The sequence below is a fragment of the Calidris pugnax genome, unplaced genomic scaffold (genome assembly GCF_001431845.1).
Source record: "Calidris pugnax isolate Ruff unplaced genomic scaffold, ASM143184v1 scaffold18, whole genome shotgun sequence".
In the NCBI taxonomy this organism is placed as follows: domain Eukaryota; kingdom Metazoa; phylum Chordata; class Aves; order Charadriiformes; family Scolopacidae; genus Calidris; species Calidris pugnax.
The window spans coordinates 10,068,574-10,094,485 of NW_015090812.1; the positions used below are offsets into that span (position 1 = coordinate 10,068,574).

Sequence of the window (25,912 nt, forward strand, 5' to 3'; positions counted from 1 at the left end):
TGGACACTTGCCTTCAGTCCCATGCCATTGTGGAAAAGGCAAAGCAGTGGATGTATAAAGAACAAGAAGTGGGAGGCCAGTGAAGTAGCTGTTTGCTCCTCTCTATTTGCTGTACTCTACACTTTTGGGCACTGCTCTTTAAGAAAAAGATGAATCAACTACAGGCACTCAAAAGAGCAACAGGAATTAAGATATCTGGAAAACATCACCTACTAGAACTGAAAAAAAATAAAAATGGAGTGTTTATTCCAAAGAAATGAAGGATAAGGAGCCAACCACAAAAGCACTGAAGTAACATGCAACTCCAGAAGCTGAAGTTCTTTCTGCTCTCTGCCAAGCTGGGCACCAAAGCACTCAGTTAAGATTGCTGCAATCACTCTCCCAATCTTCTATCAATTTTTAACAAATTATTTGCTGCATCTTTGCAGGAGCAGGGGACACCACATTAGAACCTAGTGATGACCACATGACTGCAAACATCAGGTGGAAATTCAATTTGTTTTGAAGCGAACCAATCCATCCTTTGAATTTCAAGCTAAACACTAGGAGTCCCTACAACTGCATTCAGGTTGCAGGCACTGACACTGCCAGGGCTTTCCCTTACTCAGAATGTAGAACAAGAGTGTGACACAAACCAAAGAAAATTACTTTTGACTCAATTATTCATGTTACGAAAGCCCACTTGCGCTTGCCCAGAGGCTGACAAGTAACTTCATCTGTCTGGTACCCGGAAAATAATTGCAAGTTGGTGCCAGTGTGAGACAAGAGCAAGGTATGAGCCCTTAAGGCCATCTATGTAACAACCATGTGCAATTATAATTCCAGACTGTTTCATCCTGTATACGGTGAGCTGCCAACCTCCTCTCTTCATCTCCAAACACATGATATAACATCCCATCCTCTGAACAATAATCCGTTTGTCTGGTTATTTGTTGAATAATCATTAAAGAATATTTGAAAACCAAGATACAAGATTTTTAAAACAAGAACTACATCCAAATACAGGCCATTTATTGCAGACTTCATGACAACAGATAAAGATGAGCCACCCACTGAATGAGAAGTCAATGACCACAACCTGATTCCATTTAGGATGGGTGAATTACAGAGAACACCCCGGACTAAGGGCATTAATGCAACTGACTGGGACAAAATATTTACATGGGGAAAGCAGTAGATTCACCATTTCAGTGGCTTTAAATTAGACTTGATATTGTTCTTGTGGATGATACTTTAGCCAAACACAAATAATGAATCTCAGTACAGCAGTAAGAGAGCAAAATATAATGGCTTATGCTATTCAAGAGGTTATATTAAGTCTGTGGATTGCTGCTGCATCCTCCTCCTCTCCTGTGCCATCACATCCTTATCCCCAAACTCCCATTTCCTCTCCTTGCCATTGCTCTTTTCCTGCTCTTAAATCCTAAGAGTCCAAAAATCCCATGCAAAAGTTGGTCCGTTTTTATATACTCTTAAAAATAAATAAAAATCAAATTCATTGTTCATAGCACACACTAACGTAATCTTGACTCGAAAGCCTCATCTGTGATGCAAGGTCAGGTTACAGAGATGTCTTTGTAAAGTATAGTTAATTAAAGCTGAAGTCCAAAGAGGTAAAAAAGCCTTCACTGCAGCTGGACACACAGAGGAACTCTCTTCAGACCAAAACGTGGCAAATATGACTGTGATATCACGTCTGCCCACTAATTAGGTGAACTTCACAATGCCAGCTGACAGCGTTCTTACCACTTTCTCCTTGTAAACAATGTATTTCAGCCACTTGAAATCCTGCCATTTGAATCCTGCCAGAACAAACAGGGAATCCTTCTCATACTGCTCCATTTTCTGGATTGCACCTTCAGGATATGTGATCCGGAGAGTTGTCTTGCCACCCACATCTTTTTCAAAGCCCTTCACTGGAGCGGAGTTCAGCCTGCAGGGCAACCAGAGAAGACACTGTCATGGATTCCCACTTACACTCATGCATGTTGATGATACAGCAATCACTGCCAGGCCAGAGCTCCCTCTACGAAGCTGCTACAGCAGCAAACATTAACTATTGCTGTTCTTCATCACACACATTAATGAAGCTTTATGCCAAGCAGCAACGGTTTAAATAGAAGCTACATAAATAATTTCACTAAATATAATGCAAACCATTTTTGCATATCCACTCTTGTGATTTAAATTGGGTTGGAAGCTTTGGAAAAAGAAACTGAAAAATCTTGCCCTTGCAAATTTAGAATTACAAACTAAGCATTAATATTTTAACACCCTATCACTCCTGGGATATCTTACTCGGATTCTAGAAGGCTGGGCTGAAATAGAGGATGGCAGTTTAAGCGGACTGAAACTAGTCTCATGCTCCTACCCCAGTCCAGAGCTTACACTGCTTATCCTACCTGCAGTCAGATTGTTTAGGGAACTAAACCAGCTAATAATTTTCAAGAAAAAACAAATGAACAATCTCCATCTGGTTTGAATTCCCCAAACTTGGCCCATCAAGAAGGTGAGCTGCCCTGCAATGCCAAGGCAAAGGAAGCAGCTGGGGTAAGGCTCAGCATCACTGCGGTCTCACTGACTCAGAGGAGTTTCTGCTGTGGAAGCGCATCTCACTCTGAAAACACCCAAGCAGACACACAGCTTTGCTCCTGGGCACACTGATTTCCAAGGGAATGCTATGTGTTTAGCTGTGCTTTTGTTTAAAACACCCCTCGGGGACAAAGTTTTTTCCCTTCAAAAAACAAACTGCTCTGGCGTCAACAGCAACGATGACTTTCATGACATTAAAGTTATTCAGAACTTCTATTCAAAACTAGAAACCCAAAGCTGAGGAAATTTCAAGTAACTTGGAATAGAAATCTTGCTGACATCAAACAGCACTCCCTGATGGAACAGCTTTGCCTGCTTGAATTATTGCAGCCTTCTTGACTTGGGGTAGTTCAATATACTGGAAAGTGCTTATGGACTGCAAATTTTGCCTTGTAGGAATGTTAATGAGGATCTGGATTTGTCTTTTTCAGCCCGGGTAAGCATTTTAGGTGGGAAACCTTTTAGCAGAAGAAAATCCCTGTATACAATCCGAAATTCTATTTAGAACTAAGAAGAACAAATTCCTATGTATTTTTAGTAAAAATACTTACTTTATCATTAGGAATAAAATAATAAAGGGAAAGCAATTTAAGAATCGGCAACATCACAATTTATACAGGAAATGAAGCCTTTTTTTGTGGTTTATAAGCCCTTATGGTATCTAGACCTGACTGGCTATAAAACCAGTGCTTCCAGCCAGCCTGATGCCTTGCTTTTTCCTCTGTTGCTGCCTGTGTGTTCACACCTCACTTTTCCTATGGACGCTATTTAAACTTCAAGGTGTTGCGTCTCTTTGTGGCGGATGAGCCTACATAAATAGCACCTGGCCTTAAAGGTAACAGAGATAAGTACAATGAAGAACTATGTAAAGAAAGATAGTTATACTTATTTTCATCAGTCTTCTTGAAGTAGAGAGGCAGGGTTTTCCCCCCGCCCAGCTGCCGGGTTTGCTGTTTTGCTGCTTCCCTTGTCAAAGCCCCCCAAACTTGGGACCCCTACTTTGCACCTAGACAGGAAACAAAACAAACCATTTTCCCGAGTAAAACGAGCTCGGGTCTCCAGCAAAGGGCCAAGAATGTGAGCTGCTGACGGAGTCATAGCGATGGAGTCGCGCTAAGGAGCCAGCACTGTCAGCCCCGGGGTCAGTGCCCCAGGGGCAGCGCAGGCGATGGAGCAGGAAAAGTTCTGGCAGCCACAACCTGTGCTCGTGAAGGTGCACGCTCCACAGCTTGAGCCTTTTCTCAGGCAGGACAGGCTGGTGGTAATAAACACAGCTAAATCCTAGAAAACCTTAATGAGGATGCCAGGCCTCCTCATACTGCTCATAGACGGGCAATGTTCTCCGCAAGAAGTTTCAGAATGTTTTTCTCTCTCTGTATCTACTGACGCCACAGTGAGCTTAGAGACACTAACTCCTAACCTAAGCACCGTGAAGACCCTCCCAAATATCACTAAAGTATCATCATCAGGTGAATCCCCAGCTCATTCTAACCAGGCATTTCTGAAACATACTTGTTTTTCCCCTGTCTGCAATCTCTTCTAAGGAGGCATTTCAGAGCACTCATGACTGACTGCTGCAAGGAGCTCCTGCCAGGTAAACAGTGTGACAGCTGGGAATAACGTCTGCACTGAAATCTGATAATATCCAGTTAGAAAAAAAAATCCCAGTAACTAACTCCAAGCTGTCAAAGCTGATCTGACTCTCTTCACCACAAGATCAAAATTTCTTGCTGCAATTAGCAATCCTCACATGGTAACACGCCATGCATCAAAAAACTCCCCATACTGCTGGATGCCTCCTTTGTTCACAAATGTACCACATTTTTTCCCTCCTAGGCCCTAAATCTGATCCTTCAGAGGAGCTTTGCAACTCTTGAAAAAGGATGCCATACACAAGGGACTTCCCCAGGAGCAAAGGAAGCAGTTGGATACATTTAAGCGGCCTGGTCTCACCTCCTCACTCCCACATCCAAGCGCCTGGCTTCATTTAACCTTTACAGTTGACGTTTCTCTCCTTTATCCGTCCCACAAACAGCACAGGTGCTTAGCTGCCCTCTTATCCTCTCAGCTTGCAAACTGACTTAGATTTACTGATGTGGAGAGAAAAGGTTGAACTTTTCATTTGGAAATTAAATAGTAGACTCTCTGATGTAAATCTTAGTGGGTGGCTTAGTCCAGATGGATTGAAACTGTTCTCTTGCTACTTTTTGAACAGCCTGAACCTATGAAGAGGCTATAACTGAACTTTAATTCAGCTCAAATAACTGCAAGTCACCAGACTATGACGAGCAGTAAGAGCTCTTTGCTAGCAACCGATAGCGGGATGAACTAGGAGAAGGGCTGTAGAAGTTTCATCCTGTTCTGAACAGTCATCCCTGTGTGTCCAGAGCACTGTCGGGGAAGCAGGGAACCGTTCACAGGAACAAAGGACTGAAAGGGATCTTTTCTTGGACTTTTTGTCCAGAGTCAGGGGGTATTTATTACTCTATGTATATTCTATTCTTTCCTTGTGTGCCCATTACTAGTGCACAGGAGAGAGAGGAGACCATGCTAACCGGTATCTTCCCTATGCCTGAAATTCTTTTACTAATCCTTTTCTTTCTTCCACCTTAGCTAAGAATTTGCTATTTGCTACCATGTCTCATGGTTGACTAAAGTTCTGAGAGATGACATCAGTTACATTCCCTTTAATATGAAATCAGTTATCTTACTAAGGAAAGAAACCACAGCAGATCAGACTGCGTTAAACCAGTTTCTATAAACTTACACTGCAGTTTATCCCACTTTTCCTATTTATCACCACAATATTTTGTTACTCATGGTTCAGAACCTGCTATAAAGCTCTGCATTTTTTTCAAGTCAGACTAATGAGTCTGTAGCTCCCTAGAGCATGTCCCCCCCTCTCTCCTACACACACACACTCTCTCACTCTCCATTAGTACAGGTATTATGTTTGTTAATCTCCAATCACCCAGAACACCTCCCTGACTTGACAGATTTATTACTAAGAGTTATGACTAGACCTGTGATTTCACATATCAGCACGTTTTTCAGGCATTCTGAGATGGCGATGATCCAGGTCCTGAGCAAAAGCAAGAAGTCCTAACTTTGACTGTGGTTGTTTCCACTCCTGCGCCACTCTGCTTCTGCTCCCTTATTCAACATCATCATCCACAGTGAGACAAAGTATTCACAACTCCTAGGGTGCACCTACAGGTGCATCCTCCTTCATGGACACTTACTGCTTCCTAAGACCCTTTGCTGCACTGTTCTTAGTTCCTCCCATCCTGTGAAGTGTTATGACCAATAATACTTCCCTGAGCTACCCAGGGCATGTATCTGGGAGCAGGTCTAACAGGAGGTTTTACTGCTTCACCACCCAAGGGCATCACAAAAGCTTTTAGAAAGGTGCTATCAAGAGAAGGTTCGAGTGGGATCATAGGAAACAGCACGTTCCCAAACAGCTGTGGAAAACTGAATGTTTGAGGAGTGTCTTTACCCTTTGATATGATCATCATTTATAACAAACACTTTTATGCTCTTTGTTTTTTCCCCTCCATATTAGTTAATACCGCCATACTAATATATACTGTGACTAGTGTAGGTTTAACCTTTGTCAGCACAGCATGTGAACTGATACAGAAACTGAACATATGACAACAAAAGTATGATGACAAAGACTCACCTGACAACAACATCATAGTCATCGATTTTTAACCCCAATGATTTATTTGCAAGTACTCCACCATTTCCCACAATAATACATCGCCGGCAGCTGAGACTGTGGAAAAAGAGAGGAAAGAGGTAATTTTAACATAACTTCAAACACACTGCACATATTTAGTTTGCATCTGTCTGAGAACTACAGGAAACCTTTTGGAACATTAAGAATTAAGGGGAGGATAGAGATACACTTGATCCCCAGCTCACCCCATCATAATGCCCGGGCATTACACGTGATGAACTGCTTTCAACACCTCACACCACGTGTGGTCTAATGAGATGAGCTGTCAGGACAAGCAGCTCCTCTCCCCCCACACCCCTGGTATGATGGGCTTGAATCAAACCCATCTGTTTACTTAAACCTTCTCATTATTCATTTAGCACTGAAATAACAATAAACCAAAGGCTTAGTGAGGAAGTCCTCTCTCCAAGCAATTTTCTGAGTGCAGGCAGATCTTGCCAGGTTATCTGGGGCGTGCTCACCTTGCCGAGTGCAAAATTCCTGCAGTTATCATAAGGCTTGAAGCGACAGAAAAACACTAAATGGAAAGAAAAAGGATCCCCCACCCCTCTTGTCCAATAGGAAACATATATGGAGACACAATGGGTGAGGAAGGGGAAGGAAAATAACCTTAATTAACAAAGAAACAGGAAAGAGAATGAAGAGAACAGTTTCTCGTGCAACCGCAAGTCATGAGAACTCTCTGCAGCAGATGTTAAAAAGTGATTTCGTTTTGAAGAGAGAGAGAAGACTTCTTTCCAGCCATCTAATCCCAAACGCAGCTGGCTCTTCTGGCAATGTGCCTCCATCTCTGGTAGTTCACTGAAGGAATACGTGTCTGCAGAGCCTTTTTCGGAAAGGGTCCAAGGCAATCAGTTGTTTGGAGCAGATCTCCGGGTTAGGCGGCCTTCCTAGTCCCAGGCACAGTCGACTGGTCTCTTTCTAGGTTGTCCTCACTGTGGTCAGACTAAAGCAGAGCTTTCCTCATACTGGCTCTTATGTGGGGTCTGTCTTTGCAGAGTGGGGCTGGAGCACACTTTAAAGACTCAGCCAAACCACTGAGGGTTACCCTGCTGACAGAGCCAATAGCCAGAGATATACACAGAAATAACAGCACCAAGAAACGCTCAGGAACGGCTTCCCCAGCCCAGATAAGATGCATCGCAGATCCCAGCTCTTCCAAAAAAAAAAATCCTTCTCAGGAAAACAGACATATTAGCCCTGTGCTTGCATCCCTAAGGGCTGAAGAAGCTTGGATGCTTGCGGTAATCAAATCAGGCAAAAGAGAAAGTGCTTTGTAGACAATGGCACAGAAAACACACACAGTTCTGGTGACAAGGAGAGAGCAGAGGCAAGACCTGGTTCAGGCAGTATATTGTGGCAAGGAAGGAAGAGAAAGAGTCAGCCCCGAATACACCCAACACAGTGACAAAGATGGTAACAGCTTTGTCAAAACCTTTATGGAAAAAGTGGTGCAGGAGGGGGGAAAAAAAAAAAAGTTCGGTTCTGGTCAGAAGTTTCAGATGAAAATATACTCTTTTGATGATGATGACATGAAAGTTTGACCTCCTAAACAACAGACTGTCAGGTGAAATACTGTAATTTCTCTACCTAATTGACTCCTAGCCATAACTTTTTATATTGTTATTTTTTGAGGAATACCATGCAGAAGTTGAAAAGCTACAAGTTATAGATACCCTTCTCCATCCCTTTCTCACTTACCACTAGGACACTAGCTCTCACCAATTTTGAATACAGATGTGTTTGTTTCAGCCTCAAAACCACTCAATCGCATTCTTCCCTTTTCTGCTAAATTAAAGCACCATCTACTGTCAGCAGTCCCTTCCACATCTGCATGTGATCCACTTACTGACAAACCACTGTATGTAAACATCTGCCTCTAGGTGGATAATCAGTCACGGGTCGGCCTGGTGAGCATGAGCCGCTGCAGGAGATAAAAGAACCAGTTCCACCAGCCAAAGCTGTTCCAGCAGTGTCTCTTCATGGCCCTGTTCCCACACAGTACTTGTAGACTGATCAAAGCCCATTCTTAATTTTCCCTTGACCATACAAACTGGAGCGAGCTCATCACATTTCTTATGGTATGGCAGCTCTCCTAGATCCTGAGTCACATTTGCAGTACCTCTGAAGGATTTTCAACTTCTCCCCAAACCTCCAAAGCACTGACTCTGGAAGGCCAGCATGCGGAGCTAATGCTGCTCAAAGCAGTGTCCCTTTTACACAGAGATTTTATGTATATCATTCCAATGCTCTTTTTATAGTCATTGGTTTGCAGAATCTAATCCTCATCCTGTAAGCATGATTTGTTGTCCCCTCTGAGATGCCTGACTCTTGGTTTGGCTCCAGTAAAGGATTGCTCAGAATAGGAGCCCTATGAAAAAGTCTAGACCGACCCAGTCCTTCGACTCCACGCTTCCCCAGTCTTTGACTCCGGCGAATTTTCCCAGTGTAATTTTACATTTCATCCAGATTGGTCTTAACCACTGTGAACACCTGCCAGCAGGATTACACTAAAAGTGTCACTAAAGGATTAATTCTCAACCCCGACAGTAACTTTTTAAAGCTGTGTGATATAACCCATTCCTAAAAAGGGTAAGTCTACAACAGTGCCATGTAGAATCAGAATATAATGGACTGATACAAATAACTAATGCCTATCTTAAAAGTGTTACCTTTATCAATCAAGCTTCTAGTTCATCTAAAAAAAACCCACCTTCATCTGCACGACAAGATTTAATTTCCACAAAATCCAAGATAACTGACATCAATTATGCTGCCATCCTAGCTGTGTTCCAGATCTAACTTTCTGGGATTTTCCCTGCAAAACTAAACTAATCAACTTACAGCCACCTCTTTGTCATCTCCCATACCTCTCCGGGAATGGCACAACACTTGCTGTTCCACCCAACATTCCAAGAAGGATTAAAAATCAAACAGTAATAACAAAAACAACTCTTGATTTAACTCTTTAAATATTCATCAGTGCTTACTGGTTTAAAAAGTCACATAATTGTCATTTAACATCTTCACAGTTACTAATAAAAATACAGAAATTATTTCATTGCTGTAAAATGGGGCAACATCATTTTACCTTTACCCAAATAAACTAAACAAATAGTACACTGAATGGTTCTGCCTTTACTCATCTTAATTGACAGGTTATCATTTTTACCCAGCTTCATGTCTGAATGCTCTCGTACCCTGGTGGTCTTGACATATTTAAATGTGTCCCCCTTTTAATTCTGCAGACCAGATTTTTCATTACTATCTTTTAGATGCTAAGGTCTAATCTTTGACCTTCTAGCAGCTTTTCCTTAAATTTCCTTCAAAAGTAATTGCAAAGCTGGAAGGTTCTGTTGCACACTCAGGTGCAGGTTGCTTTCTTCAGGTGCACATGATGAAGGTATGGTGAGTCTTGGACTTTGCCTGGGTTCTGCACATCAGGTGTGTACATCAAGTCTGGGCAGCTCAAGACTGTTTTGACCAAGTCAGGCAGAAAGGTGAGCTAGCCTGGTCTCACCAGCTTTGGCAGTCACACTGTAGGACAGTGAGAAGATTGCAGGGCCACCCTGATGGCACTGTGAAAGGGAAGCATTCAGCAGGGACACCAGGCACCTGATCTCACATCTTGACCAGGAATTTGGACAGCTGGCACCAGCGTAGCTGGGCTCCTTCAGAGCCTGCACTGACTGACGGTGCCTGAGCATGGAAAACCTGCAAAGTCATTGCTGGCTCCAGGCAAGTTTCTGTCTGAAGAAACACACCGTGCAGGCAGCATCAGTTACAGCCCAATTGTTTCTCCACAAAGAGGTGTGCAAACACCTTTTTGTTTGTTTACATAGCATGTCAAAGCTGTATTTCTTTTCCAGAAGAGCTCAGGGACTGAACACATCGGACACAGCCCAGGTTTTGCTACCCGGGTGGTATGAAGGAGGGTCATGGACTTTTCACACCAGAAAGACTTTCCCTAAAGCCCTAAGCTGGGAGCTGGGGCCAGATGTGGAGCCTCTGACACAGATGCTCAGAGGCTGAGTTCATCTACACCAAAACCAGGATTCACACAGATTTTTTTGAACAATATAGCACTGTAAACACATGTATGCATTGTAGCAATTGCTGCTTCCTCTTTCTCTCTTATCAAAGCACTTTAGAGATTTGTCAGGGGAGAAAAACCACAAAGCCTTCCTTTACGCAACTTTGGAACTAAAGGCTTTGAGGAAAGATATAACAGAATGATTAAAAAACCACATCTTTAGGGTAACTGATGCTTAGGGAGGTTTAGCATATTCTGGTTTGATCTGGCTGCTGCTACTTGAACTGGTGCTATCAGCCTGGGCCAGAAGGACACACACATCTCTTCTCCGACTCTATCAAGCTCCTTCCTCACTTGTTAGTTATATACTGTGTTAGTAAAGACTCCTCTTCGTTATACAGTCACTCTCAGTTTTCCTTTTTATCACCTGGAGGCAATACAAAAGGGTCAGTCAGGCTTTTATATTTATGTTTTTTCATAGGAAATTTATAGGTCATCACCACAGAGATTTAACCCCAAAATCCACTGAAGTGCAGCCAGCAGAAGCGCCATGGAACCAGAAACCAAGCCCCAGTCAATTTGCAGACCACTGGAGGAGCCACTAAAACAAGCAGTGAAAATATCAGGGATGCCAGGCCTGGAAAAGCCAACAGAGGGCAAGAGAACTCTGAAGTATCAAAGACAAGGCCCACCAACACCTGCGTTAGGCAGAAAGATATGGCAGCACTGAAGGAAGAGATCACTAATTCTGAAGTCCCCTGAATCTCCAATCTTCTCCAGAAAAGCTTAGAGCTGAGTTGCAACTACCCTCACAAACACAATGGCAGCTTTACCTCCCTCCTGCCCTGGGGCAGAAGCAGGTTACTATAAGCAGTTCAACACAAAGGTGCTGTAATAAAGAGTCATGAAGAAAATTCAGAAAGCACGACATCACTTACACCATGTTACAGGCGTGAACTATCGCATTTGTTCACATGCCCTCCAGCTGCTGCTAGTTATTAACACAACTCTCCTCACAATGGAGGGATTAGTTGGAGTGAGTTGGCAAAGCTGCTTTGGGATGATGAAAGGTGTACGCGTACCCGGAAGGATCGAGTTTGCCTCATTTCAGCACCATGTCGGTACATTGTGTTAGAAAAGGTGCATCAGGATGCCCTTTTGGCACAGGGATAATCAAACAAACAAGTTTACTTCCAGGGCTTGTGGGAGGTGAGTGAAGGTAACGTCTCAAGGGACAGCTTTGTGAAGGACGACAGAAATGGAGAAGTTTGGGTGGGGACAAGACCAAAGGGTTGGTGTAGATCCCCCACCATACAACTTTAATCCCCTCTTTCCTTCCTATGCTCTCACGCACTGCTCTGACCTCACCTCTCCTGCCTCTCCCACCCTTCCCCTGGGAAAGCTGCGTTCAGCGTGTGGTTACATGAACACTTGCTTCAATAGCCTCGGCAGCGCTCAGCCTCCCCACCCATCCCCAGCCCTCTCTGCCTCTCGTCCTGCCATTGCAGCCCTGTGCCAACCCAGCTCTTCTGTGGGAGGAGAGCTCTGTCAATGAGGTCACCGGAACCACCTGGGTTAAGAGAAAAAAAAAACCTTTAAACTGGAATTGTTTCAGCGACCCACTTTAAAGACCCTCTTCAAATAACAGCAGTACAAGGAGAGGGAGCTTTTTCCTTACTGCTGGAGTCAGTCTACTAGACTTCAGAGAGCCTACAAGTGGAAGGGTTCCCATCTCCTAGTCTGGCCCCTTGTACCTCACAGATTTTAGCTGTGCCTCTTACCTAACTCTTTCACAATACAGGCCTTTGTTCAGCCATTAAGTCACACTCTCTCCAAGCTCCAAGCTGGTCCAAGGTGGTGAGCAAAGGGGGAAAGCCTGGACTTTCTCCTTGACCAGTAAGGAAGTGAGCCGAACCTCAAGGTCCTGCTGCCAGCACACTGGAGCTGCCAGACAGGAACTGCTGGCCTCCACTTTGAGCCTGAGACAAGATGAGAAAGTAGCTAACCTTCCATCAGCTCTTCTGGAATCCAAAATGGCAGATACACATTGCTGCCAGCACTGTAATTCATTGACAATCACAGCTGAAGAACATTTTGGGAAGCATACCCAGTCCTCATCTATGCCCTGCTCACCAAGAGCAGCACTGAGGTAGCCTTAACACCTCCTGTAGTACTCAGCTCTCTCTAGTAATAACCCTTCTGTTGCAGCTCCATCCATCTACTGCTTTAGGCTCTCACTTTGTGACATGTTACCCCAAGCCTTTCTTCTCCCTTTCTCCCACACCAGCTTCAATTTTCATCTTTTCTGTCCAAGACCTGCTCACTTGGAAAGGCTATGGGAGGCATTTGACTGTGAGGCATATATACCACACAGCCAACATCCATTGCTTTGCATTTACCACAAAAACTCCCAGGAAAACAGTATTTCCCCAAGATACCCCTGTGTTTACAAGCATACACACCACCAAACCTTGCTACTGCAATACTATAGAAATTAATTTCTAGCTTACTCCTTAGGCCTCATTCACACTTGATACTGCAGGGACTTCGCATACATTTCGCGAAGGCCTCAGTGTCAGGTCTTTCCTATCTCTACACCAAAGCCATTAGGAAGAATGCAAAATCAAAGTGAGCAGCACATGCTAGAGTGGCTATGTTTCACAATCTCCTAAGAAATTACTTTTTAAAAAACCAAACCACATTTCACTCCTCAAAAAACAGGTGAGCAGCAACAGCCACAATTACATTAACCTTACCTGCAAGAATCTTCTACCTGCCCTTATGTCATTAACACTAATTTCCCATGAGCAACCTTCTGAAAGAGCCTATATGTGGATTTTTCAACAGATTAAAATCTTCATTCTCCAATCAGAGCTGAGATAAACCCCAGATGGGTGAGACCAAGTTGTGTGCAAAATCTTTAAGAAGGTCATTTGTATAATGATTTTGCCTTCTGGACATCATTTCTCAAATTAATCCAAACTCTGAAGACTAACCCTATCTGGCATTGCTGTGAGGCAAGGCAAACTTCAAAGCAACTCAAATTAGCACATAGACTGCAAAAAAACCCCTAAGAATAAACTTTCAAATAGAGAGTAACTCCCAATGCTAACTACAGCAGGCAAGATCCTCGATCAATGTGAGAGACGTGGAGGAAAGGCGGGAAAAGCTTATGAACTTTGTCATGGAAAAGTGGGCACGAGAGAAGCCCGGCTAGGAAAAAAAACAAATATGTTTAGTAAGCAAGAACTGTGCTGTTAGTTTGGGTTCAATGAAACACCACTGCTTGGAAAGGAATAGCATCAGAACTTTGAGAAGAGATCACATCCCAGTAAAAACCTCTGACAGCTTCTGAAAGAAAATACCTCTAAAGTAACTGGCAATAAACCAAAACTGCAGGGCAAAGGGAAGAAATGACAGAAAAGGATAGGAAAGACCAAAGAACTATCATTGGGAAGCCGATCATAAACATGCCTGTGAGTTTCGGAAGCAATCTCTACAATAGGACTGAAGAATCAAAAGGAGCTTCTTCTAAAGGCATCAGTTCAAACACCACAGGACCCAGGAGACTGCTGTCACATCCTGGCACAGCCTTGGCCACCACAAGCACAGGTTCCTGCCTTAAGAGCAGGGTATCAGTGAAACCTTGTTAAAACAACCCAGTCCCTTCTTTCACTCTAAGAGTTTTCTTGTGATCCTGTTGCTTTGTCAGAAAGGCTGAAAAAGAGGCAAGAGGGTGTATTGTGACACCGTATGAAACAAAAGATTAGGAAATAGTCAAAAGGTAAATGCTTTTTTTTTTTAATCATGTTTGACTTGGAGGTCTCCAGAGTTTGCAGATTTACTGGAAATAGGACTCAGTTTCCAGCTCCTGATCTACCTCCAAAGCACAGCCAAATTTATTGGCAATAATTTCTGGCAAAAATATCTAGCAAAATTCATTTAGGACATGTGGAAAAGAATCACTTCTACTCCTTCTATTCTAAAAGGTCTCCTCTTACCTGTCAAGAGCTGGAGTTAGACGGTAATCTTTGGTTGCTGACAGGATGGCTTTGATCAGATTATCTGGGGAGAAAGGAACAAGACATTAGGAACAAGTCCTCACCTCCAATGGAAATTAATAACAAAGTGATGTAAAGCATCTGAAACAGTTACTTGAAAGAACTGAAATAGAGTTCACATTAGGAATAAATGCTTTAACTTGCATATTCTTATTTACTCTGGACTACAACCTTCATACACTGGCTGCAAAGACAAGTAATGTGCCGAATTCTGCTGCACTGTGCAAATGTCTTGTACGGAGAGAGTGACAGGGAACAAAACCAATACAGCTTAAGGCAGTGGTTTCATACCCACTTCCTTGAAACTTGTGCGGTTTCACAAACACTTCAGATATGAAAAAGCCAGTATCACTGTCAATGCTTGCTTTCAGAGAAGCTTTTATGCAGCTGAGTGGTGAACTGGATGCAGGAACAGAACCAGGTTAAAACTGATACTTTCTATTTTCCTGGGTTACTTTTAGTTTAGATTCAGTTCCTCAGTCTGCCTTTCTTGATGCTAGAATACAATTAAACCACCATAGTTGCTTAAAGAAATGCCAGTGGAACCACAACCTACACTGATACCCCATGAATGCTGCAGCAACCAGATGGTATAAATTATGCAAGCGTAGACACACACACACAAATTAAATGTATTAAATTGTAGAAGCACAACGATTACACACAAATAATGCTATAGGCTATGAAAATTTTTGAGTCTGCTTCCTTGATTTGTCCTTTGTCCCCAATTTTTTCCACTCTCTCTCCCAAAAAGGTCCAAACTCCTTTACCATGGCCCATCCAGGGCCAAGAAGCAGCAATGCTTTGGCTAGTCTTGATTTACAATGAAGCAGTAACTTCAGAATGGCTGCACTGGGTCTGACAAAAAGTCTATCTGTCTCCAAATCCTGACTTTAACTGTGACCTTAACTAGGAGAAACATAAGAACAAAGGAACAATTAGTTCCCTTCCACTTTCCTTATGAGATTGAAAATATTGATCATATCCTTCCCTTAAATATATTGGTCAACTAGTTCAAAAGTTCTTACGAAACAACCAGTCAAAAGGAATAGGTAAAGTCTCATTGCTTTACGAAAGATTAAAAATGACACAGGAACATAAGGAAGACTGGTATCAAGGGATTGTTTACAGTGAAATTAAATCGTTTTCCTGATAGACACTGCCTACTGCAATCAGCACAGTTAGGGGAGTCCCTTTCAAATAAAGGGTTCTGGTCTTATTTACTATATCCTTCCGTAGAAACTACAGGACGAGGGTGTGGAACAAACACATAGGCTCGAGGCAGCCCATGTGCCAAACAGCTTTGAACCTGACAACAAGCTGGTGAGACACACAAGGCAGACAAAGGTGATAAATAGACAATTCTGACAATTACTTTCAGATTTGGGGAAGTTTTTGACATGGCATTGCTGACAGCCCCTGCCAACCATTATTAAGCTGGGAACTGCAATTGCTTTCGGATCATATTTGGGAGTGGAGTAAGGAAGGAGGCAATATGTAGGGTACAAGCAATTTACTTTGCTAACAAAATAGTGGTTTTGTTTAATTTTCCTTCATCTGAAGAATTTCTTTTGACGCATTGGCAGCAGGCTCCCTCTCCAACAGGAATGCTATTTCCCTGAAACAGCAGTAGGTTGTTGTGACCTCTAATGGAACCATGCCACAGTCCTCTCCTTGGCCTGTCTCATACGTTGACTTTTACTGGACAGTCTACATTACTGTGGTTGTTTTCCCACACTCAAAAAAGAGATCAAAGCATTGCATGTCAAGGGCTGCAACCTCCCATCTACCAAGCTTTTCTTATGCCAGGTTTGCTCTACCACCCACCAGTTAACACCCCACACTATTTGGAGGCCATCCGTTATACTATATTAAAAAGCACATTAAAGGAATACAGTTGACTCAAATAATCCTGTTTTTCTCATCTTGCCAGCTAATTAGTAATGCCTTCATAGCAAATGCTCAGGAATGAAATACGACTATTTTAGGACTGGATATGGCAGCATTTGGGATTGAGATGCTCCCCATTCCCATCATCCAGAGAGAAAATGTAAACAAACCAAACAACAATATAGGACATTCAGTACAGATTATGAACGGCCAAATGGGACGTATCTCTTCAGCAGCCCCCGCAGTCCAACAACACATGGCATCCAAGATGTTTGGAAGTTGTGCAAATCACAGTGTTATCATTCAAAACTGATGAATGAAGCTCAATAGAAGACAAAGTACTTTGTTTCCAAGTGCTGACTCATAGCAGGAATGAAGGTGGCACAGATGTTCTCAGCGCCAGTTCATCTAGTCTAGCATCCTCATCAGAAGCCAAAAGCAAGTGTTATGAGCACTAGCAGGAAAAGCTAATGGCCTGGGCTCGGGAGAGGCGCTAGATCTTTTTGACTGAGCTGGAACTCTACTAGAAAATGGACACTACACTGCTGCTGAGGTGGGCACTTGCATTTGGTATCTTGCTCACAGGTACCAGGATCGAACGACAAGACCTCCTGCAGTATATCTTCTAGGGACAGAGTCTGCAGGATCAGCAGATGCTGCTGTGGCTGATATGCAGCCTTCTGCAAGAGAATGAAGTTACCTACAATAGAGAACTACTGGCAGAATCTTTAACCACAGCTGGGTCAAGGTGGAGGGTCACTTGAGATCACCACAGCAAAGACTATTATCATATATAGCTACCTGCAGGACACAAAGCAGCATTTATCTCTAGACTGTGATTAAAGAAAATCAAGGACAAGGAAAGCAGGTGCATGAGGTGAAGTTAGTTGATGGAGCATGCTTTCTCCAGCATGAGAAATCGAAAGTGTGATGAATATACCCTGCCTTATACACTTATGCAGATTGATAATAACGGGTGCAAGTGCATGTTAAAAATGCTAGAAAGAAAAATTCCTTCCTCTTTCAAGTAACAGGATTTGTGCACGGCCACTGGCTGAACACTGATCTGTCAAGGACTGAAAGCAAGTTTTGCAAGGGTAAAAGCAAGGCCAAGCCTTCCAGACTCGATCCACTGAGACTGCTCTAGTGTATGCACATGATTGGTATCCCCATGATCTAACAATAACCAACATGTTCTATCTTCATGCAGTAGCGTCTGGGCAGATTCAAAAAAATGCTCTACAGAATAGTGACAGGCTACCAAACCAGTTTTGGTGTCCCATACATCAATGCTAAACTTCTAAACAACTTATACTAAACCATTACCTGATTTAGTAGCAAATCTGATCTGCAGCAGACCTGATCTGCTGCACCTCAGCCACCAAACCCCTCCATTGGGGTGGGACAGCAGTGGGAACAGCTGGCACCCAGGGCACCGAGTTTCTCTGGGGCAGGTATGTTCTTAAGGGGGAGGGACAGAGCTTATGATTGGGACCTACTTGCATTGAACACAACAAAGAACAAAGAACACAGCAATCCAAGATCAGTGTTTCAGGGAAGCATGTTTTGTTCCTGGTAACTGTCAGCTTTTCTCCATTCATCCATCCATTTACTTTTCTTTTCTTTTAAAGGCACCAGCCCTTGCTTTAATATGGAACCACACTTTAAAAAAAGATTGTTTTATTAGGGCAACAGCTATGCAAACAATTTGTTTTGGGGTTTTTTGTTGTTGTTTTTTTTGGCAGATGGTTTACCCAGGTTGTGAAGGAACCATGGCATAGATGCAGACACAATGCTAGCCCAGGCACAACTTCTCTCTTGCTTGGCAAGCGAGAAAAACAGACACAGTGGTGGGTGTGCTCTGCCTTGTACACCAACGCACCAAGGAGGGGCCAGGAGGGGCCTGAGTGTACATGTTCTCAATATGACAAAGGAAAAAATCCTTCCTGTTACAAGCAACAGGTATGCGTGCACTCACCTCTCGCTTCCAGGGCCCAGGCACACGGCCAGCTCAGGTGTAACAGAACTCATTAGCTCAGACAGATCCCCATTCAAACAGGTCTCATTCTTTGAGGGCCACTTCCAGTCTGGAAAAGTTTCAGCTACTTTTGTTCAGTGCAGAACCTCAGCAAATCAGCCCTGCAGACATGTCGCAGTACCATATGCCCGGAAACATGAAGCACGGAGAGCGCGGTGCAGAGACCTCCATGGAAGATCAGCTCAGACCAAGCAGAAGTTATCACCTGCCATTCATTGCTGGCACAGAGGCGGCTCCTACAGACCCAGCAGCTCTACGTAATTTTTACCTCAGGCCAGGAGAGCTGGCAGCACTGTACCAGGGGTGCCTCGCACTCTGCATGGAATCCTTTGGACATACTGAGGCAGGCGGGAGCTGAACAGCACGGGCAAAACCATCCACTTCTTCCCTGTCACTCTCCTCCCCTAACCAGTATGGATAAAGAGCAAATTCATCTTTGGAAAGCATTTAATCATTGGCCTCTTCCCAGCTGCCAAACAGGCAGCCCAGCAGGTGCTAATGAGCTGCATGTTTTGAGAAATACAAAATTCCCACTGGAAACTGCATTCAAACACCAAACTCGTCTCACGCAGATCATCCAACAACCATCCAGCGGCCACAGTTTTGGTAGCTGCTTGAAGGCTGAGTAAACCCAACAGCAGTATTGCTTCCTGGGTGCTGTTCCTCCCTCTCACCCTCAACGTTATCAATACTGAATTCTTCCTCCAGTCTGTAGTCAAACACTGATGTTTAAAATGCAATGGCAGTGCCATCATCCCTAGGGCTACGGACGGCAGCTCTCCTGGGAGCTGAACACATCTCAGCAGCAGCTCACTGGCAGCCCATTCGTTGCGTTAACTCCAATAGTCCATGTCACAAAGAGCAAATTGTTCTGCTTACCTGAAACCAGCTGTATGGTAGGCATCATAACATAGCCTATAAACATATGTTATATATAGGGAGGAACGCAGGTGCTGTTTAATTCTAACTGAAGTATTCGGCAAGTGAACTTACTCCAACACTGAAAACATGTGGCTTTTATGCAGCTCCTTCAAGTCAAAGGCTGTAAACGTGTAAACACACGTTGCATATTCCAGAATTCACCCTCTTGGGTCCTCCACCTGTTCTCCTCATTTCCGAAAGCAGTAAATGTCTTTATACGCTGAGAGAATCAACCTTACTGAAGGGCACAAGGCAAGTAAGTGACATAACTAGGAACAGAATAAGGCCTTTGAATCCTAGATAAGGAGCCCTCTGCAAAGGCTTTCATCTTCAGACAGCTCTCTGGCTTACATGTTCTTCACATGGGTCTGGTGCCATCCTTTAATGATAAATTAATGGATATGAACACCAATATCCTCCATTTTCACCCTCGCTTTCTCTCATTATTACATAACGAACACACCACCAGGGCAAGCAATCTACTGCAGTTGTCTGCAGCCATAGTTTGTTTACTGTATTTTTTTTCTTGTCGTGGAGAATTCAGATTATTGAGGAGAGCAGGAGATTAGTTAACCCATTCATCTATCAGCCACTATGCACACATTATTACTATATAAACAAAAGAAGAAGCCTCTGCACATTTTCATATCATCTAGAGGAGGAGTTGACTTACATTTATCTAAGAATCCTGAGTTATCGTGACATATTCTATCAGCTTTGCCTTAGAACATCAGAAGATTCAAAAGCATCTCAGGACTGCATGATTTCTCTGAACACAAGTATGTCTTGACTTTAGGTTGACCCTGAAATTTTCAGACATTTGGAAAAGCTAAAAGTAAATAGTTAGAAGTTTGGCAGGCAGTGACCACACAGTGAGAACCTGCCTAAGTCTAAATTCTAGCCATTTTCTCTGCTATTTATGTGGAGGAGTTGAGAACTTCACTGTAAATGTCAACAACACTTAACATTGTTGTTTCTAATGTATAAGCTCCTCGCTTGTATCATTAAAAAAAAGATGGGGAGACCTTTCCACACCACAGGTCTTACTGCAGGCATCTCACAGGGTTTACCTTCTGCCTGCATTGGAAGTAGGCAAATTGGGCTTGTTCATGCACTCTCAAGCTGCCAAAAGAAGAGGCTGTAATTTTTCAAGGTGTCCATACCAGCCATCTTCCTCAAAAACTGGCAAGTCTACATGCCCTTATTGCTAGCAGTAAGTATCTGAATCCTATGCATTAGGGTCAGGGAACAGTGTAATGCTGCAGTTCTTCATGTTTGCCCAGCGAGCTGTGGTCAGTGTCTATCTCCACTGCTGGTCACCCAACTCCTACTCCTCTAACCAGCACTTCTGCACAATACTTCAGCTTGTAGGCATCAGCTTCAGCTTTTGGGAATACATTAAGTAGAGTGAGGTTGATAGACATCCCTGAAGCGTGCCAGTCTCCTCTGCATGTGTGTCCCTGTCCCACAATAACAGAATGACACGTGTGTCAGCTTCACGGGGAGAGCAAGCTATCAATGCTCTGGGTTAAACAAATTGCAATATTTACAAACAAGCTGTAAGCACAAACCCAGTGCATACTTTTTTTTTTTTTTACACTACCCAGAAAGTTCAGCTCTGTCCAAAGTGCCTTCTTCAGCACTTTTTTTTTACTTTAAGCTTTTGCTCCATACAGGAGCTGAGAAGTGATCTTCTACAGAAGGATTTGCCACCATGGTGCCCAGCACAAGGCCATGGACCCAAGTCCCACTACATACTCTGTCCTCCAGCTCTCTCCCAGAAACACCATGTCTAGTTGCAGACAGATGTGATTTGTATTTTACTGAAGCTATAAATCCAGTGAGTACAGCAGATACCAAAGTGAGCCTGAAATTTCCCGCACCACTTCTTTTTATTGATTGGGCAACTTTATGAGGTCTATGCAGGAGAAAAGAAGCTACAAAGACTTCCAGAACTTAAAAGCAAATTGCAAACACATGAACTAGCTCTCAAAGACAGTTAACTACAAACTGCAGGAATCTGTACCCAAATCAGCTCTTGTGAGTAAAAACAAGCAAATGGTTTCTTCAGGTCATTAGCTGTGCCAGCTGAGGTGGTTTGCTTAAGATACACCTTGCTAACAGCAGGACTTAAAACTGCCATTACTTCCAATATCACAACACTTCCAGTGCTGATTTCTCATGGTATTAAAGCAACATCCATATAATGTTGCATAGATACAAAACAAAAGAAAAAAAAAGAAAGACTGAAGATGCATGGTACCTCCCTAACAATTTTAGGAAAACCTGGCATGCATTAGATGTAAGCTCCAGAAAGCCCTCAAGGCCTTTTTTTATAACAAGATATAAATAAAATACATAACATTTGGACTCTTGATTTACATCGTAGTTTTAGAGCCTTCAGGGATTTTCTTTTCTTCACAACCAAGAGTTTGTTTTTTCAGAATACAAGCTTAGTTCCCAACATAATGCCAGGGCTTGGAAAGTTGGAACATTAATTTAAAAAACAATTATGCCAAAAAACGGGCAACATTTTGCAATAACTATGCATTAACCATTTTGATCCAAACTCAAGTCTGATGCACAGGAAGCAATAAAGCCTGTGGAAACAGGCTAGTTCACACCAAATGAAAACGGACCTTGAAAGATTCACAATGTGCTGTCCAAAGACAAGTGGGAAAATAAACACAGTTGTTCTAGAGGGCTGTTCTTCCCGTTGTTGCTGCATTTTTGATGCCCCTTCACAGGTGGCCAGGCAATGTCTTCAAGGCCAAAAAAACTCAGTAACTACTACAGGGATTTCTAACCCTCCTGACCCCAGCAGAAGCATTAAGATGTGGCACTTCAAAACACAACAGCCAGAGAAGACCTGCTCTTCCCTCTAGGAGGTAAAGGACAGGAATAATATCCATGTCTCAACTGCACTTCAACACTTCTGGGAAGAATTCGAATATGGAGTCACCGAATTAACTGCAAGCTTGGGGCACCTTTCCCTTCTCAGATGGTTGGGAGAAAGACTATTCTTCAAGCACATTCAAGAGCAAAGCATAAATTTTGATTGAAAGAAGGGACTGCCCTGGAGGGTTGTACTTTCATCAAAAGAGCTCAAGAGTGAGAATTGATTTAACTTCAAAATTCACAATATAACTTCCCTTTAGAGGCTTTATTCAGAAACGGAAAGCTCTACCTCTTCTGCAACTTTTACATTTTTTCCCTTTAAACCTCTCATTCAGTTTCTTGAGGCTATAAAATCAGCTAGATTCCCTGGGGAAACAGCATTGTTTTTATAGATATATTCCCATGTGATAATAGCAACTCTTACCAATTTTGGTCAAATGTAATATTCTAGTGGAAACCAGTTCAGAAATCTGCCTCAAACTCAAGAAGAAACGACAATTTTCTGTTAATACCTGCTCTGAACAGAACCAACAGATATAGATGCTCGTGCTTCTGGTTTATTTGTTAAGGAAGAACACATAAAGAACAAAAAAATTCTCACAGCAGGAAAAATCATCCGTACAACAGAGCACAGCTAACAACATAAAGACAAGGTTAGAGAATTAAATCAGAAAAGAGACACCTCATTATCAACCAGATCCAGTTAAACACAGAGAAGGTGTTTGCTTGTGGTACTGCAACCACTATAAAGAGCTGGAAGAGTAGGTCGGAAAAGACCTACTTTTCTGATAGCTTTTCGTTGGGTCTGCTGTAAATTTCAACTGTGATGTCCAAGTGAATATGTTTTTTCAGAGATAAAGTATTGCTCGTGCCAAGAAAGTTGATGTGGAAGAAAAAGCTATGCAAAAAAAGAACATGCATGAAAAGAGAGGAGATTTTCTCCCGATAACATTTTGATATGCCAACTTTTGCACGCTCAAAAACTCAACATTTTCACTGAAGATGAATGACATCTCCCCCATGAGACTCATGAAATCACTGCTAAGCAGCCCTGAACCATGGTTCTTCCCAGAAGGACTAACACAAAAGAAAACATCCACATAAAACCAAATACGAGAACAATTAACCATTGCACAATACATCTATTAGCATTGGTGCTCTGGGAAAAGGCTTGACTTCTTTGTCACCAAATGTGTCACCAGTTCCAGATGCCCCTCTTGTACAGATGAAAATATGAAGTCTCCTGGCCAGTACCATGTACCAGTACATTTGATAAAACTGTAGCACTTCTAACACGTTCTTAATATTTTCTTATCACCATGGGGGAGAAATTGTTTCCTAGATTCCTGGTGGGAGGCAAATTCTGAGATAGTGAATGTCTTGACATTCACTCCCTGAGAAATAAATATCACCTTCAAAGACAAACTGAGTCAGGGCCAGCAAAGCAGCCTCTCCACTTAAAACAATCTAGCAGGAACAAAGGTAGAAGTGAAGACCTATAATTACTGCTAAGCAATGACACAATTACTGACTAAATGCATGGAAGAGATATTACATGGATCATGTTTGTTTAGCTTTTTTAGTGTATGCTGTGCCATATGTTTTCACTTAAGTTAAAAAAAAAACTGCAGCAACTCTCCCGTCCTCATTACACAGAGAGGATGCCAGATACTAGCTACTCTTTCTTATGAAAGCCTTTTATATTCTTTAAGCCACATGTACTGAGAAATTCTATTAATAGTCAGGTATTTCTCCAGTCTTGTTTTGTTGCCCTTCTCCAAATAACTCTTTCCTTTTGCTTTAGCTACAGAGGTAAATTTGGGGAGGAGGCCCTCTGGGATTAATAATCTCACTAACACTATAAACAATTTTTCCATTGCTTATTCATTGACGAATTTAACCCCGAAAGCAGCGCACATGCTAGAGAATGTCTGCAACAATATGGACAGCACATGCACTTTCATACTTCCATATGTTACACTGATAGAAGCACTGCTAGAAAAGGGTGCAAATAGAAAAGAAGAAATTTCAATTTCAATTAAAACAAATAATCTAAAAGTAACTTGTTTAAGAGCCTGAGATTGCTGCAGTCTCCTTCCTCTGCACAGAAAAGCTGCAAAAAGCAGGCTTGGTGGCTGCTGGGAAAGAAGAATTCCTACAAGCAAATTAGACCCTCGCAAATGGTGAAATGTGGGAGGCACTCCAACAGCCCAGTTAATGCCAGAACAATAGCCTGGGACACAGGAGGGTGCTCGGCAGCCTGAGCTGTCCCCCACAGGACATCTTGACATTTGTAGCTTTTAGAGTTCCAACTTCTTGTTATAGTTTGATCTTCTCAACAACTCTTAAGGTTAATCAATTTCATCGTGTTCCTGAATGACATCCCTCCCTTTGGCTATATACACGCTAATAAACAAATCAGCAGCAGGCACGCTGTCCTACACGAGTCCATACCATTAAAGTGTTAGCACAGTTCCCCAATGGTTTTCATCAGGGCCAACAAATGTCCTCCCCTGTAATTCTCACGCATTCATAAGGTCACAGGCTAATACAGGCCAGTGACCTTTCTTGATAGGAAGCCTGGATACAACCACCCTCTTCTGGTGGGGGGCGGGCAGGGAGTTAACCTGTTTGAACAATGAGCTCAGCTGCCTTCAGGACCAGAAGTCAGTCATTTTATTTATTAATAGAGATGGAGTCATCATTTCCAAGCACTCATGTTGGCACATCCCATTTCTAGTGTCTGTCAAGTCACATAGAAGGAGACAACACAGCTCAACATGGCAGTAACAGTCTCATTTTTTAAAGTACTGTACGTATGACACTGGCCTATTTGACAACACGGTCATTCTTCACCATTTAGAAAATCTTGATTTAGATTCTGAAAGATAACCTCATACGTTCATAGCCAGTTGAAGAAGTCACTGGGTGAAACCTAGAGCCATTGTTACACAAAAGGCTAAACTAAGTATTTGTAGTGAGCCTGGGTGGCATTAAACCCATGAGCAAATACACTCACACCTTCTCAGAAATATGACATATCTATTGCTTCCCCTGTTCTCTGCACACAGAGAAAGCAAGAGCTCCCACAAAGGGCTACAGACATCTGTGATGAATGCACTGACATCTTCAAACTGCTGTACCAGCTCAAACACTCCTGACAGTTCTCAGCTCCACTTTGGACCCAGGTTGCTGGAAATTGGGATCAATTAGGATCAGTCCTTGGTCCGTATCTTTGGTGAACGGAGGCGGAGTCAACAAGTGCAACATGTACTAAAACTCTCTGCCCACTTAAGACAGTTTAAGAAAAAGGTACAAAATTATAAACGCCTCTTCATCTATTTCTAATACCTTGTATCGGACACTCAGAGACCACTGTTCAAAATGAGCTTGCACAAGACTTCCTACTGCGTGCCTCATCTCAGAAAGTCCTGTTCATAAAGCAGTAGGGTCACCACCTGCTTATTCTTGTGCTTCTTTCTTTTAGCAGACAAGTAATCACCAAGGTAGTTAATCAACAATAGCAGCAGTTTCCAATCTAACATGAGATGTGCGTTATTCCTACTGCAATAGTCCAATTCAGAACCAGTACTATTTGGGGGAAAGTCTAAAAACTTTCATATTCAGAACCTCACCCACCTTGAGGCTTTCTACAAACAAATGCTCTTGGAGAGAGTGGAGAATTCTGGTCATAAAACCCCCTTGCATGGGCTAACAGTCAAATCAGAAAATGA

At 42.7% G+C, this 25,912-nt stretch overlaps 1 protein-coding gene across 4 annotated transcripts in view; it reads right to left on the reverse strand.

Moving 5' to 3' along the window:
• The window catches only part of ST3GAL3 (ST3 beta-galactoside alpha-2,3-sialyltransferase 3), a 195,474-nt gene that overhangs the window by 50,317 nt on the left and 119,245 nt on the right, over window positions 1–25,912 (reverse strand). For all 4 annotated transcript variants that reach the window (XM_014939199.1, XM_014939201.1, XM_014939200.1 and 1 more), the window contains 3 exons: window positions 14,372–14,435; window positions 6,278–6,373; window positions 1,747–1,933 (listed from right to left, as the gene is read on the reverse strand). In XM_014939199.1, coding sequence (XP_014794685.1) covers window positions 1,747–1,933; window positions 6,278–6,373; window positions 14,372–14,435 — 347 coding nt within the window. The remainder of the gene's footprint in view (window positions 1–1,746; window positions 1,934–6,277; window positions 6,374–14,371; window positions 14,436–25,912) is intronic.